Here is a 14,713-nt window from a genome sequence, read left to right as displayed (position 1 = left end):
ACTACTTTAGAACAGATTGAAGACGTTGTGGCAGTAAATCTGTAAAAGCCTTTGCCTAAGCACAGAAGGGAACCAGCACATCAAAAGCCTTTCTGATAAATGGAGATCAATACAAGGAGAGTATCTAAAATTGGTTTTTCATCCCTAACTTTACCCTTGGCCCATTGACAACCTGAGCTCTGCCCACTGAGGCACCCACTTACATCCCACAGGGTCTTGTCTAGGCAAAATAAAGGCATGAAGACAAGAAGGGGAGGGAAGCAGCTCTGGGAAAACAATTGGCCATCGCAAACATTATGCATTCATGTTGGTATTTAATGGGATTTCTTTTCCCTGATAAAGAAGCTCTCTCTAATGTGTTCTGCAGGTGACCAACAGATCACCCCACATGGCTCAGTTCTCCCACAATGTTCCAGAGCGAGGCAGGAGGGCATTTCTTTTCCTCCCAAAGAGCTAGTCTGCTTCTTAACTCGCTTGTAGACTACCTTAGATTTGTGTGTGCACACGTGCACACTGTGTGTGTTTCTGTGAGAGAGATGGAAAATCAGTCGCTTTGACTCCCTTCCAAAAAGCCATCTGAGAATCAAGAACTCTGTGTTCCTCAGCCTAGCCCCAAGTCAGGTGGCACTTCTGCATCTGCTGAATTCTTTCCAGCCATGGAGCTGATTCCCGCAGCACCCAGCTCAGGGGTGTGAGCATACTGATGATTCAAAAGCTGATGAAACTTTCCCCATCAGCGATATTGCTAGATACAGCCCTTCTGGCACTCTCTTCATCTCTGGCCCATCGGAAGCCTCTGTGGTGGGAGGAGGAATGTCAAGGGCCTGCGAGCTCAGAACAGCTGTTGGGAAGCTCAGGAATCCAAGTAGGAAACCAAGTGAGGCCAGTTTCCACAGAGGGCCCTTGGGTGGCTTCTGATTCTTCACATTAGGCCACAGGGCCTCAAACTGAGGTGTGCAGAACATTTTGTGGGGTTGCATGCTACTTGGAGATTTTAATCTTGGGCTTTCAATTCATTCATAGTCAAAAGCTAAAACATTTATTATTTAGAAAGACAAACTTCTCTTTTGCATTGATACTGATATTTTCATAGACTATGATTCTTTGAAAGATTTTTCCTAATAGCAGTTCTTATTCCTCAAGGCAGAGAAACATAACATTGGGCCTTTTTCTAGAGAAGAGGGATTTCTTGGAGTGGCCTCTTTGGGACATTTGTTTATTCATTCATTCTGCAAAATATTGGCTGAGGGCCTACCGTGTTCCAGGCACCATTCTGGACCCAAAGGATACATTTTTGAAAGAAAAAAAAATAGATCAAATCTGCCTTGGTGGAGCTTACGTATTAGTGGGTAGAGGCAAAGAAACCATAACACAATAAATAATTACACAGTGTGTTAGAGACTCAAAAGTGCTATGAATGAAGAAAAAGAAAAAAGAATGAAAGAAAAATAAAACATAAGAAAGTACAGGGAATTGAGGGGGTTGGGTGGGACAGAAGGTGATTTACTTTTAAACAGAATCTTCAGGAGAGGATTTGCTGAGAATATTCATTTTAAAAAATGACTGCAAAGAGGTACAGCAGGAAGTTGGGAAAGGAGAATGTGTTCACGCGCTAACTTAGTGACAGGCAGTCTTGGACATGGTGCTGCAGAGGCGTTCAATGGGTCCACTGCTGGGCGGGAATGCAGACATGTGGTGTGCACAAAGCAACAGCCGCCAGCTGCAAGGGGAACACACTGCTGAGTATTGACTAGTGACTACTTTTCACGTGAAATATTAACCTTTAGGTTTAGGGCAACCTCAACACTAACTGTCAGCTCCATGGTTCGCCACCTTCTGGACCAGAAATCAAAATCCTAGTAAAAGAGAAGGGGGGACAAGGGGGAGGAGCCTGGCTGCTGCAGAAGGATGTGAGGACCAGAGCCTGACTCCCAGAGATGGTTCAGCATGGACTTCCTCCTGGCTTCCCTCGGCCACCCACAAGAGTGATGAAAAGTGATGGGGAAGTAGGAGGGGCAGCTGTCCCTGGGCAACCAAAGATGGGATGATGATTTCTTTCTCTTCCAGAGGTGTGTCCCAGTTTCCTATTTAGTGATAGGAGAAAAGCCACTGGAGGTAAGGAAGGGGAGCCACGACTTAGCACACCTTTGGGGAGACAAAGAGTAAAGCCATGAGGATTAAATGCACCACACAGACTTTTAACTGGGGAGGAATAGGTAGCTTAGGATGCTCCAGACCCTCTCTCCAAATACCCCAACTGTTCTCCAGGACGACCATACTCAAATATAACCCATTTCCCCTGTCTTCTTCTTTTCTTTTTTTTTTGTCTTTTTGTTTTTCTAGGGCCCCACCCATGGCATATGGAGGTTCCCAGGCTCCAATCGGAGCTGTAGTGGCCTGCCTACGCCAGAGCCACAGCAACGTAGGATCCGAGCCGTGTCTGCGACCTACACCTCAGCTCACAGCAATGCCAGATCCTTAACCCACTGAGTGAGGCCAGGGATCAAACCCACAACCTCGTTGTTCCTCGTCAGATTTGTTAACCACTGAGCCACAACGGAACTCCCCATTTCCCATTTCTGAATAGTCATCAAAAATTCCAAAGGAAGAATAAACGTCTGAAAAACAAAATCTATTTTTTTTTTTGAAGAACCCAATGCTTTATTTCATATTCTGAAACAAAAGAAATCCTGTCTCCAGGTGAGAGCTCATCGAAATCTTGGGAAACTAGCCCTTGCATCTTATCCTTGCAGGAACCTCCAGGCTCATGACAGTCTCTCTCAAGCAACAGATTCCACAATCTCCCCTCAGGCCTGCCAGCCGGGAAGTGACGCCCAACCCTGCTGGAAGGAAGCTGATTCCTGTCCCTCCAGGCAGAGCACAGCTTCAGGGCACATCCAGGCTTGTCCAGGATGCTGCCGTCTGCCCTCCTGTTCCATCTGTCTTCACAGCCCCATGACCCACACCACCCCTCCTCAGCCCCTCCCCACTTCCCCATCACTCTTCAGCATTCCTGGGAGCTGATGACTTTATCCTCATGAAATTTTATGACACCGTGCAAGGCTTGGGAAAATATGCACATTTTCCACTTACAGAATTAGAGTCCTAATAAATGTTTCCATGCACAGAATGAGAGTTCTAACAGAGAGCAAACATTAGTGAAGGCTAACATTTATGGAACACTTACCATGTGCTGGGCACTTACAAACATTTAATATTGAATGCATATGTGTACTAAGTCCTCTGAATGCACTGCTATTCTTTAAAACTCACCACAGCCTTTTATTTTTTTATTTTATTTTATTTTTTTTGTCTTTTGTCTTTTGAGGGCTGAACCATGGCATATGGAGGTTCCCAGGCTAGGGGTCTAATCCGAGCTGCAGCTGCTGGCCAATGCTACAGCCACAGCAACCTCGGGGTCCAAGCTGAGTCTGTGACCTACACTACAGCTCACGGCAATCCCGGATCCTTAACCCACTGAGAAAGGCCAGGGATAGAACCTGCATCCTCACGGATGCTAGTCAGATTTGATTCCACTGAGCTGCAATGGGAACTCCACCATAATGGCCTTTTATGAAAGAGGCTACTGAGACACCAGAAAGGTTAAGCAACTTGCTAGTTAAGAAATAGCCAGTAAGTGGTAGAACTAGGATTTGAACCCATGCTTTTAACCACTAATTTTTTTTTTTTTTTTTTTTTTGCATAATGAAAGAAGTATGGTGTGAGGACTAGCAGAGTAGGGGTCAGGAGATAGAACCATCTGGGTTGTAGTTTTAAATTTATTTATTTTATTTGCTTTTTAGGGCCAAATCCCTGGCATGTGGAAGTTCCCAGACTAGGGGCTGAAACAGAGCTACAGCTGCCGCCCTACACCACAGCCACAGCAATGCAGGATCTGAGCCAAGTCTGCACCCTACACCACAGCTCACGGTAATGCTGGATCCCTGACCCACTGAGCTAAGCCAGGGATTGAACCTGCATCCTCATGGATACTACTCAGATTCATTGCCACTGTGCCATGACGGGGACTCCTGTAGTTAACTTTGACTGTTATATAATGTCAGTCAAGGTCATACACAGGACACCCAAACTGGGTCATGTGAGGGGAGCTTATCAAGTGGACTAGTTGAAAAGTTGTGGTTGGAGTTTAAGGAAAACAGAAAGGATTGGTGCAATATTCTCAGGCTGGCCAAAAAGGAAAGCTGTCTGCATTGCTGGCCATCAAGGGGCAAGGAGAGGGAGTGATGAGAAGAACCAGAAAGAGAAGACTGGATGGAGAGGGCTGATGTCTCAGGCACAAGAACCAGTGGCCCCATGACAAAGAAGCTTCCTTTTCTCCTTTCTCTGATCTCCACTCACTGAGTAAACGGTTAGCAGCCCAAGGACAAGGGTGCCTACTGATGCAGCCTATGCGGTCAGCTTGCAGGAGAAAGAGCAAGGTCTTGCAAGACTGAAGGGCACATGAAGGACAAAGGGAAAATATGGAACACAGTCATTATCGTGATAAACTGGGACACATCTCAACCTCTCTGGGGCTTGATTTCTTCATCATTATAATGAGACAATTGGACCACATGCAATTTATGCTGCCTTCCAGCTCTGACATTTTAAGATTTTATGAATCCACCCTCCACCCATGTCTCAAGAGATTGTCAGAATAACTTCACAAAAGAAAGTATAAAAGCCAACCCTGGCCAGGCTGATGCTGGCAATGTTTGGCATCCCTTCTGCACGTACATGTTGATGGAAGCAGCAAGGCAGACATGGGTGGCTGGGGTGGGAGGGCATCTGTCTGTTCTAGAAGGTAACTGGGGTATTGTTCAATGATCGAAGAAGGCAGCTGGAGAATATGAAATTATCCTGACAAAGGATGTCAGGTAACTCAAAACTCCTTGCTCTGTTTTGGAAGCAGAGGGAAAGACAGCTGAGGAGGTACTGCCAAACATACTTGGTAAGCCCTTTCAGGGAGGCCTATGTCCTGACAGTTCAAGGCCCATTCCAAGAACCAGGGCACACAGGCTCCTGGGCCTGAATGAGGATGCTGGGGAGTCCTGGCCTTGACTGGGAAAAGGAGGGAGTGGGACTGAGAGCAGGAGATCATATCCGCCTGGATCCTCTGAGGCTCAACCAAGTTGCCTATCAAGTTTTCCGAGATACTTAGTTGTTCTTAGCGCTCAAGGTCTCTGGCTGCCCACTTCCTGACAGAGCACTAAGCTTGTCTGAACAGACCCAAAACCGGAGCTGTGTGAGGGCCATCTTCCCTCTCCAGCTGCTGGGGACCCGGTTTGCTTGTTCACAAAGTCTGAGGGACCTGATGTGTGATGATGTGAAGGATGCTGGCATTTTTCTGGCTTTCCCCTCTTCCCTCTACTCAAACACCTGTCAGTGGAAGGACAACTATTACAGAATCAGCCTTTGGTTTTCCTTGGACTTGTGATGGGGAATATTAACCCTTTATCAGTGAGAGGAAATTCACAACATCTCAGGGCCCCAACACCTAGGGAGCAAAGTGTGTGCAGGTGTGGGCATGTATGCGCACCTGTGTGTTAAAATGTTTATGCATGTGTGTGCCAGGAAAGGGATGTGGTGCATGCTCAGACTGAGCTGGTTCTACTTCACAACTGTCTTTCCTGTGGCCTGAAGAGTAAGAAGTGGGCTAAGGGTTGTGCATTGAAAGACCAATACATCTGCTTACTAGGTGTTTGACCTTGGATGAGTCTTCTGCTCTTAGTTTCCTCATTTATAAAATGGAGCTAATAAAGATAGTCATACATACCACACCAAGGTGATGTAATGATAAAATGAGATCAATTCCATAAAAAAGCAAAAGAACTCTGTAAAACATAAATTGCTTAAAATTTCAAGGGATGATTATCGCTCATCTTAAATTGTTGTGACAGAAGTGCACCCTTTGAAGGCAAACAGGACACCTCAAGATGTATTAACAAACGCAGCACCCACAACAGAATGCACCATGATTTCTTAAAAATATGTTGGGTGTACAAAATATCAGATACGGACCCAAAAAATAATCCATGTTTTGAAGAAAAGTTCAGTTAATTGAATGAATTATTTCCCCTCCCTTCCTTTTTGCCTATTTAAAAAAAAGTCTTAACATAGAGTTACAATCAAGGGTAAAGCTCATCCATGCACAGAGAACTAACATAAATAGTTCTCTGGAGGGTGAAGAAATCCGACACATGTAGAGAAAGGAACTTGAAAGAATATTTCTGCAATAGACATAGATGCATGACTTCACAGATGTTTACAGTTATAAATCTCACCTATTTTCACAGAACATTTTTCTGAGGCCGTACCTGGCAGCCCTCATGAAGGCAGTAGAAAAAAATTGCAGCCTGATGAGAATTAGAAGTTACCCACACTGACAAGAATCCACGGCCACTCTAAGAGAGCTGTGGGAAAAAGCATTTCACCCCCAAGCCCCCCATCATTCCCTTGACACCCACTGAAGGGTTCCACTCAATGCTCCAACTACTCTGTTGAACAGGAAATGTCCTTGCCAAGCCCCGTGGGCATGCACCTGCGTTATCCCTACCCAGAGACTCCATCACAACCTTCCTGTGGAGAAGGCTCACGGGCTGAGGGGAGGCTCACGCGTCTCCCTAAGAGGTGGTCTGGCTTGAGTTCAAGTGTGCTAGCTACGCTGAGGACCAGGAGAGCCTGGCTCACCATTGGCCTAAGCTGCGAATGGGGCTACCCTTCCTTTTGCAGTCCCCTTGAACTACTGAAAATCACCAGCCATCCCAGCCCCACACAGCTGAGGCCTTCTCCAGCTGTGAAGGAAAAACATAATGGGCAATATCTGCTCTCTCCCTCCTCCCTTTTTTCTCCCTTCCCTGTAGACAGACTCAGCATGAGGTTCCTGAGGAATTAGTTGCTGGAGGACGCCTCCCCCGCTGGCAGCCAAATGCCAACGGCAAGTCCTGCCCATGTAATGTGTCTGACATTTCTGCATCTCTCTGGGTTAACATTGCTTGACACATACTTTTTAAAAATACCTCTTAAAAAGGTTTGTGCATGTGTGTGTGTGTGTACGCATGATTTCTGTTGTTTCAAGGCATCGCTAGATGTATTTATTATTATTTAGAAATTATTCTCTTAGTCGCCGACACCTCTCTGCTTTGGCATTTCTACTTAGGCAGAAGTAATTGGTTTCAGAAGGCTGGAAATCCTTATTTGAAACCATGTGCACACTCCTGTTGATGGATGCCATAAAATGCTCAAATATCATCTTCCCTCAAGTAAAACAAGCCTTAAACTCCAGAAGGATGGACTGTGATTGACAGCATGGCATACTTACATTTTAACTACCTGTTGTCAAATTATTTTAAAGCACCTGGATGCGAAACCGGGTCAGCTCTCCTTGGTCAGTTCCCTTTAGTTAGATCTTACCACTGTCCGAAAGGAATTCTCTCTTTCTGTATCAGAAAGCACTTGCCATTCCTTGTGTTTCCTAACAGTCAAAGTGCGATTAAATAAGGTGAGAGATCTCTCAGACGGTCACGTAAGGTGCAATGGTGGAGAAGAGGACACACAGGTACCCAGCTGTTCTGGAAGGAAGGTCAGGTTGTAGCCCGTATCCTCAGAAAGCAGAGCTGTTTATCCCTCACAGTGTTTTTGGATATATTTTTGATTTGATTTGATTTTTTTAAGGAATGGCATGGAATAGCTGAAGTGGATGATGTCAAGATGGCTAAGGAAATTCTACCAAGACACAATAAAGCCAAACTCCAGGTGGCCTGGGAAAGGCAAGTGGATGGCCATGCAAGCCTACAGCAGAAAGAGCAACTGGGCATGAAGAAGGCTCAATCTAAGGTCTCTGGGTGCCCTCGTAGGAAGGCACCTCTGACTGCGTTATGCAACCCCCTCTCCTCGAATGTACCATAACTCGAAACTAGGTGCCATTCCTTTCTTGGTGAGATACTCTTCAAACACTCAAGGCAGAAATCCCATGCACAAATTCTCTAAGTGATGCCCACTTACAGGCAGTACTGCAGCACGGGTAAGCCCATGGACTCTACAATCAGATTGCAGTGGTTCAAATCCCAGCTTTGTCGCCTACTCATCGTGTGACCCTAGACACATGGCTTAACCATACAGTGCCTCAGTTTCTCCATCTGTACTGAGGGAATGATAACAGAAGCTACCTCGAAGAGTTGTTAGGAGGATTGAGTTCTTATGTGCAAAAATATCTGGATCACTGCCTCTTATGATCAGTATTAATTACATGAGTTCCTTGCTGATTACTCCCCCACACAAGGGAAACTAGGTCCCATTCCGTTCTTGGTTAGATACTGTTGTCAGAAATTTCTTCTCCACACTGAGTGCAAATTAAGCTCCCTGAAATTTCAATCGATTTACCCCAGGCCTAATAGGAAAGGCAGAGCCAGGATAAGTCTCATTTCTCTTCCCCTGACAGTTCCACACAATATCCGAGACAGCTGTAATGTATCCTAAGTCTTCAAGAGCAAGCCTTCCCAATGTTTAACAGCTTTTCCTTTTATGGCAATTTTCTCCCAGATTTTTCTTCATCTTTATCACGTTACTTTGGTTCAGATTTGTCAGCATTTTTCAATTGCATCATAGTAAATAGAACCGACTTTTCTGGAGGTGATCTAAGAATGCAAACTCTGGGAGGCCTCTTGCCTTTCTTAGCCCAGATGTGACATTTCTTCGATCTTGGAAAGCAGCAGGCACAGTTAAAATTCATACTCAAACATCCTTGCATCCTCTTGCCCCAAATGTGTTTTTCAGATACTTAGAGGACTAAAGGAATCCTTTCCCGCTCTCTCTTTTTTTTTCTCTGACAGCAGTATGAAGGCTACACACAGTGACGCACTCTCCTGCGTACAGCCTCCCATAACTAAACATTCGCAATTATCCTAGGGCTAAAGGGCCTTCTGAAAAATTAGTTCGCAGCTCTCCTGGATGGAAATCTATATCTAGAATTAAGGCTACAAACAAGCTGGATGACCAAGTAGCCTAACCATCTTATTTTTCCAAAGAAACTCGAAAGCTGACTTACCCAGACTCGCATATGGGTGGAATGGAAAGTTGAGCCAACATGAAATCATGGGTGAGAACTTCCCTGATCCCTCTCTACATGATCCACTGAAAATGTTCTCTCTCATGAGTCCAGTGTAACCCAGCCCACATCTTTTCCAAAGAGATTCCCTAAGGGAGCTTGGCAGCTTTTCCATCACGGCAAATCAGCACACCTAACTGGCTATCCCCATCTAAAGCGAGCTGGATGCAGGTGTGGGGCAAGATGAATGATAAGGAGAGTGGGTTTCAGAAGCAGGTTTCAAGACCCGTAGGAGAGCATTGTAAGGTCCTCCTCATGGCAATCTATTTCAGTTTCACCAGGATAAAGATATCATTTTCACAGTCATTTGCACGGGCTCTGGTGTCCACATTGTTGACATAGCAGCAGTGTGTCCTTTACAAACAGAACATTTGTCTCTCTAAATGCTTCCTGACTATACTGACTGACAGATGACCTAGAACAAGGAATGGGAAGTTCACTTAGCTCCTTTCTAAAAGGAAATTAACACCTGCTTTCTACGGTCTGACCAAGATCATCGGAAACTGAATATACGATATGTATGCGTGTTGTAGCTTTGAAAACAGCCAACACATGGGAATGCTGCTTTTCAAGCAATTTCTTATCCTAGAAGCAGTTGTAACTACAAGCAAAACAACAACAAACAAGCAAAAAATAAAAGAAACCAACCTCAGGGTCACAGGATTCCTTGAATGCTGCTCAACATGTAAGAAGCAATTTCCCTGACTTTCTATTCAAGTGGCTTTTCCCCAAAGTCACTTTATTTTGCTTAATTCCTCTGACATATTCCATAATGCACACTAACAGTTTGTGTACATGTGTCCATTCCCTTATTAGCCTCTAAACCTCCAAAGCAAAAGGGCAAACTATCATGCTGCTCTCGGCCATCACTGCATCTTACACGGTGTGACCGCCTCCTGTTGGTTCTTTTATTACGCTTGCTCCTCCCTCTCATCCTTTATCCACATGACAATCAAAATGATCTTTTAAAAACAAATCTGATCATTACATCTTCTCGAAAATCCTCTGCTGGCTTCCCATTATCCCCAAGGATGGAGTCCATACTCCTTTAAGATGGTCCAGGAGCCCTTGCTGGATCTAGTCCTTGCCTGCTTTCTAGCATCTGTTTCACTCCTCTCTCCTGCTCGCTCTCTCTGCCCCAGTAACCTTGTCCTTTCATTTCTTGGAACACACTATTTTTCCTCCCAGTCCACAGAGAAGATCCCTCCTCCTTTCCCCAAGCCCTACCTCTGATTATGTGCTATTAATCAACTCACTTCTTTTGGGAGGTCTTTCCTGATATCATATTCAAGTCAAGTCCCCCTGAAGTTACATGCTGTCATTTTATCCTATAATTTTTTTCTAAGACCTTCCCAAAGCATATTTCCTGACCCACTGGTGGGATATGACAAAATCACATCAGAAAATGTTAAGTCCTAAGTTCTCAGAAACCTTCTAAAGAGCCATACCACCTTCTGAAGAGCCTCTAATAGAAGGAGAATTCTATCTCCTTTCTGGAAATAAAATAGCAGCACAGACATATATCTGGAGGGGGTGAAAGTTAGAATCTACCGTAATGCTTAATCAGCCACCCACATCATTTTTCCTAAGGGAAAAAAAAAAAGCCCCAGGCTGGTTAATGAATTTAATATTCAAAAAGACTCCCAGAGGTCTAGAGAAAGGATCCAAGTGTAGTGTGGTCTCCAAGTTCCAGCTGCCCATCATTGATTAACTGCCTCTATGATCTATCAATCACCCCAGCAGAAAATGTTGGGCTGCTACCAACATAGCACACTGAGCCTCATCTCCTGATAATCAGCTTACAACTTCAGAGAACGCTGTAGTCAAAAGAGGAGGACCATTGCCGGAGGGCAAGGCACGTGCTCTCATCTAGGATCACTCAGAGCCCCAGGAGTCAAGGAGAAAGCTGTTGCTCTGAGAATCGGACCCCATGACCCACAGATGTCCTTGGAGTCTTTGAAGCTCTAAGCATGTTTATAGGAACACCAGCTGAAACACATGGGCGCACAGGGCTAAGTCATTCTGCGGTAGGAGCGACGGAAAAGGGATGGAGAAATTATGTTCATTGAGCACCTTATCTGTGCCAGTTTCTCTGCTAGGAGCTTTACAGCCAGTTTATCATTTACATCTACCTGTAAATTGGCTTGGTCTTTTCTCCCTTGGAGTTATACAGGGAGGTTGATAACTTTTCTCAATCCATCCTAGAAGTAACTCCCTTATGCCTTTTCACTTAAGGAAAAGCATCTCTATGACTTTTGACAAAGTCTACTTACTGCTACACTCAATCAAAGCCAAAGGGAAATGATGATGATGATATCAGAATGGGCAATGCAGGTAGGCATGGGGCCAGTTCCAGATCCCAACTGTGTCCCCAGAGTTTCTCCTTCAAAAAGGGGGGATGATCTCCTCAGGCATCTAATAAACACAGTCTTAGAGATTTGGGGTAAAAAGCAAAGACACACATTCAAAAATAGGTATCAAAGGCTAAAACATGTCATCACTGGCTGATCTGTGCTTCTTCCCCCCTCTCAGGCTGACCTGGAGGATGTGGGTTTAGGATTCAGCACTGACTTCTTAGGACCACTCAGCCTTCATCAACCTCTCTCCTCCCCTTAAGCTCTTTTTTAAAATTAGGGTGTAGTTGATTTACAATGTTGTGCTGTACGGTAACTCTTGAACTTTTATTTCCTTCTGTTCATCTAATTATGCATATCTGCATGTTCCTTTTGCCTAAACCTAGTAAAGTGTAAGTCTCTGAAAGATAGGAATCATGTCTATTTATCACCCATTCCTGTCAGTTTTGGGTATAATGCTTTGTATATCCCTTGCGCTAAATAACATTTTTTTTTCACTTTGCCTCAGTTGCTCTACTGTTACAGTAAAAGTAAACCTCAGTTTCAACAGACATGTAAGGAAATCAATATCATTATCTTTGATTCATTTTAAAAAGGTCAGTCTACTCAATAGTTTGTAGTAACCTGTATAGGAAAAAAGAATGGAGATTATATATATATATACACACACACACACACACATATATATGATATGACTGATTCACTTTGCTATATCCCCAAAACTGATACAACGTTGCAAGTCAACTATACCCCAATAAAAAATTTAAAATTATGTATGTATAAATTATAACACATTAAAATTATAAAAATGAAAAAAATGAAGATACATATAAAAATGTGAACTGTCCTTATTTTAATGAAAAACCATCAGCTTTTACAGACTGAAATGTCTTTACACTTCAACATCTTAAGTAGGAATCAGTGAAACTTAGTGGAATTACCAAAGTTTCTCAATGCAGAACATAAAATAATTTAAGTATAAAGTAGAGAGGATACTATGAACTCTACTTACCAGAAAAGAGAATTTAAAAAGAAACATGGACCAATGAGAAAAATTTTCTATTAATGAACAAGGCAAATGGAAGAATAACAGAAAACTCATTCAATAGTAGGAAGTAGTATAGGGAGTGCATTTTCACAAAGAACATTCTATGGGATGTGGAAGTTATAAAGGTAAAACTAGACTTTTACCCTAGCAATGATCACATAACTAAAAGTTTCTGACAACTGGAAAGTAAAAACAATTAGCCAGAGAAGCTTCATAAGAGACTGTGAACAACACTGACAAGGTACAGAGAAGAGGAGCTGAAATAAAATGCAGTGTGTCACTGAAGATGATAAAACACAAAGAACAGGGACATACACATCATTCAAAGAAACTTCAGAACTAGGATCACCTGTTGGTTTTCTAATTCATGAAATAATTAAAAATAAAGGTCATAGGATACTGTTGACGTTCAAGACCAAATCCATAGCAAGCAACCAAGAAGCAAATCCCTTCAAATGAAAGAGATGCTATTTTTCTTTCCCCAAAGGGAAGACATTCTTATGATCAAATGACTCAGAAAAGGCTCAACTGTTGTTACTGAAATTTGGCAAAAGTATTCACATTTCAGCTGAGTATAAGCTTGAGGTATTACAGCCCAGAGGCATATCTTTAAGAAAGTTATAGGGGAACATAAATAGATTTTTAGAAAAGAAATGGCTCTTTCGGCATAGGTTAATGGAAGATATGTTATCACCAACCTGGGCAGGGAAAACGGAGAATTGATATATTAGGTTACCCAGGCTTGATAGAGAAATTGTGACTCTTTATGGAAGATTTGCAAAATATTTTAAAAAGACACAGAAGGAAGGGCTTTGAGGTTTTAAATGTGTGTATTTTTCTCCATTTATCCTGCCAGGCCCATATTCTAAGTCACTGGGATATATCACTTACTCCCTGTTAATTTTTCCTCCATACATTGCCTTAAAAGGTGTCTTTTTTTTTTTTTCCCCTTGGTTCTTTTGTTTTGTTTTAAGGCAAAGCTGAGCATAAGTCCCCTGTCTTCTGCCCCTGAAAGACACCTCCTCCTGACATACTCTTCCTCCATGGTTCTTCCCACGGTTTCCATGATGTACCTATTTATTTAATATCCACCATTTTCATCAGCTCAGGCTGCTCCAACGAGTACCCAAGACTGGGTAGCTTCAACAAAAGACTTTTATTTCTCACAATTCTAGAGACTGGAAGTCTGAGACAGGGTGCCAGCAGGGTTGGGTCCTGGTGAACCCATCACATGCGTTATACAGGGTCACCTTCCCACTGTGGCCTTACAGGGGGAAGAGAGAGCTGAGTTCTGGTCTCTTCATCCCCTTATAAGGGCACTAACCCCATCATGGGGACTCTACCTTCATAACCTCATCTGAACATAATTACCTCCCAAAGTCCTCACCTCCCATTGCTGTCACATTGGGGAGCAGGGATTCAACACATGGATTTTAGATTTTTTTTGGGGGGGTGGGGGCACATAAAAAGGAACGAGCTCCTAGTATATGCTACAACAGGATTGAACTTCAAAAATATGCTCCATGTTATACAATTTCATTGGTAAGAAATGTCCAGAAAAGGTATAGTTTTGGAGATAAAAAGTAGGTTAGTACTGATGGAGGGCTGAGAGTGGGAATGCAGATCACAGCATATGAACAGTAGGGATTTTCTGGATGACGGAAGTGTTCTAAAGGTAGAGTATGTGATGGTTGTACAACTCCATGAATGTGATTTGTGAAATGCCTAGAACTGCATCCTTATAATGGGTAAATTTTATGATATGTAAATTATACCCCAATGAAGCTTTTTTTGGGGGTCAGGGGGCTATAAGAATGTTGAAGGAAGCTGAGAAAGTAAAAAATTGTACTTCCTATCGGGAAAAGGGTCTCAAATGGAGCTCAACACAGAAGTTAACATAAAGGCTGTTGCCTTCCTGCGCAAAGTGATGGCAGAGCCAGCAGTCTCTGAGAATCTTGGGAGATATCCTGATTCCTTCACAGAACCTGCAACAAGCCAGAATCACAGTGGGTGGCTCCTGGAGTCAACATCCATGGAACTGCTGGCCTGGGGACGCTGCCCCCCTCAGTGGCTGCTGCCGTGACTATTTTGATATGAGATACTTTGGTATTTCCTATTCACTTTGCTGTCCATCTGAAATTAACACAACATAGTAAGTCAACTACACTCCAATAAAATAAAAAAAATTTTTTTGGTACTATTTCT

General features: G+C 43.4%; 1 protein-coding gene across 1 annotated transcript in view; it reads right to left on the bottom strand.

Moving 5' to 3' along the window:
• Positions 1 to 6,903, bottom strand: part of LOC125129111 (teneurin-2) — a 527,939-nt gene extending 521,036 nt beyond the window's left edge. The window contains exon 1 of the mRNA XM_047783492.1: positions 6,557 to 6,903. Within this exon, the coding sequence (XP_047639448.1) occupies positions 6,557 to 6,569 (13 nt within the window). The 5' untranslated portion in view covers positions 6,570 to 6,903. The remainder of the gene's footprint in view (positions 1 to 6,556) is intronic.
• Between the last annotated feature and the right edge of the window lie 7,810 nt (positions 6,904 to 14,713).

This window comes from Phacochoerus africanus, chromosome 1, assembly GCF_016906955.1.
Source record: "Phacochoerus africanus isolate WHEZ1 chromosome 1, ROS_Pafr_v1, whole genome shotgun sequence".
NCBI lineage: Eukaryota > Metazoa > Chordata > Mammalia > Artiodactyla > Suidae > Phacochoerus > Phacochoerus africanus.
Note: the sequence above shows the minus strand (reverse complement) of the source record. Positions and strands in the feature narration are given on the sequence as shown.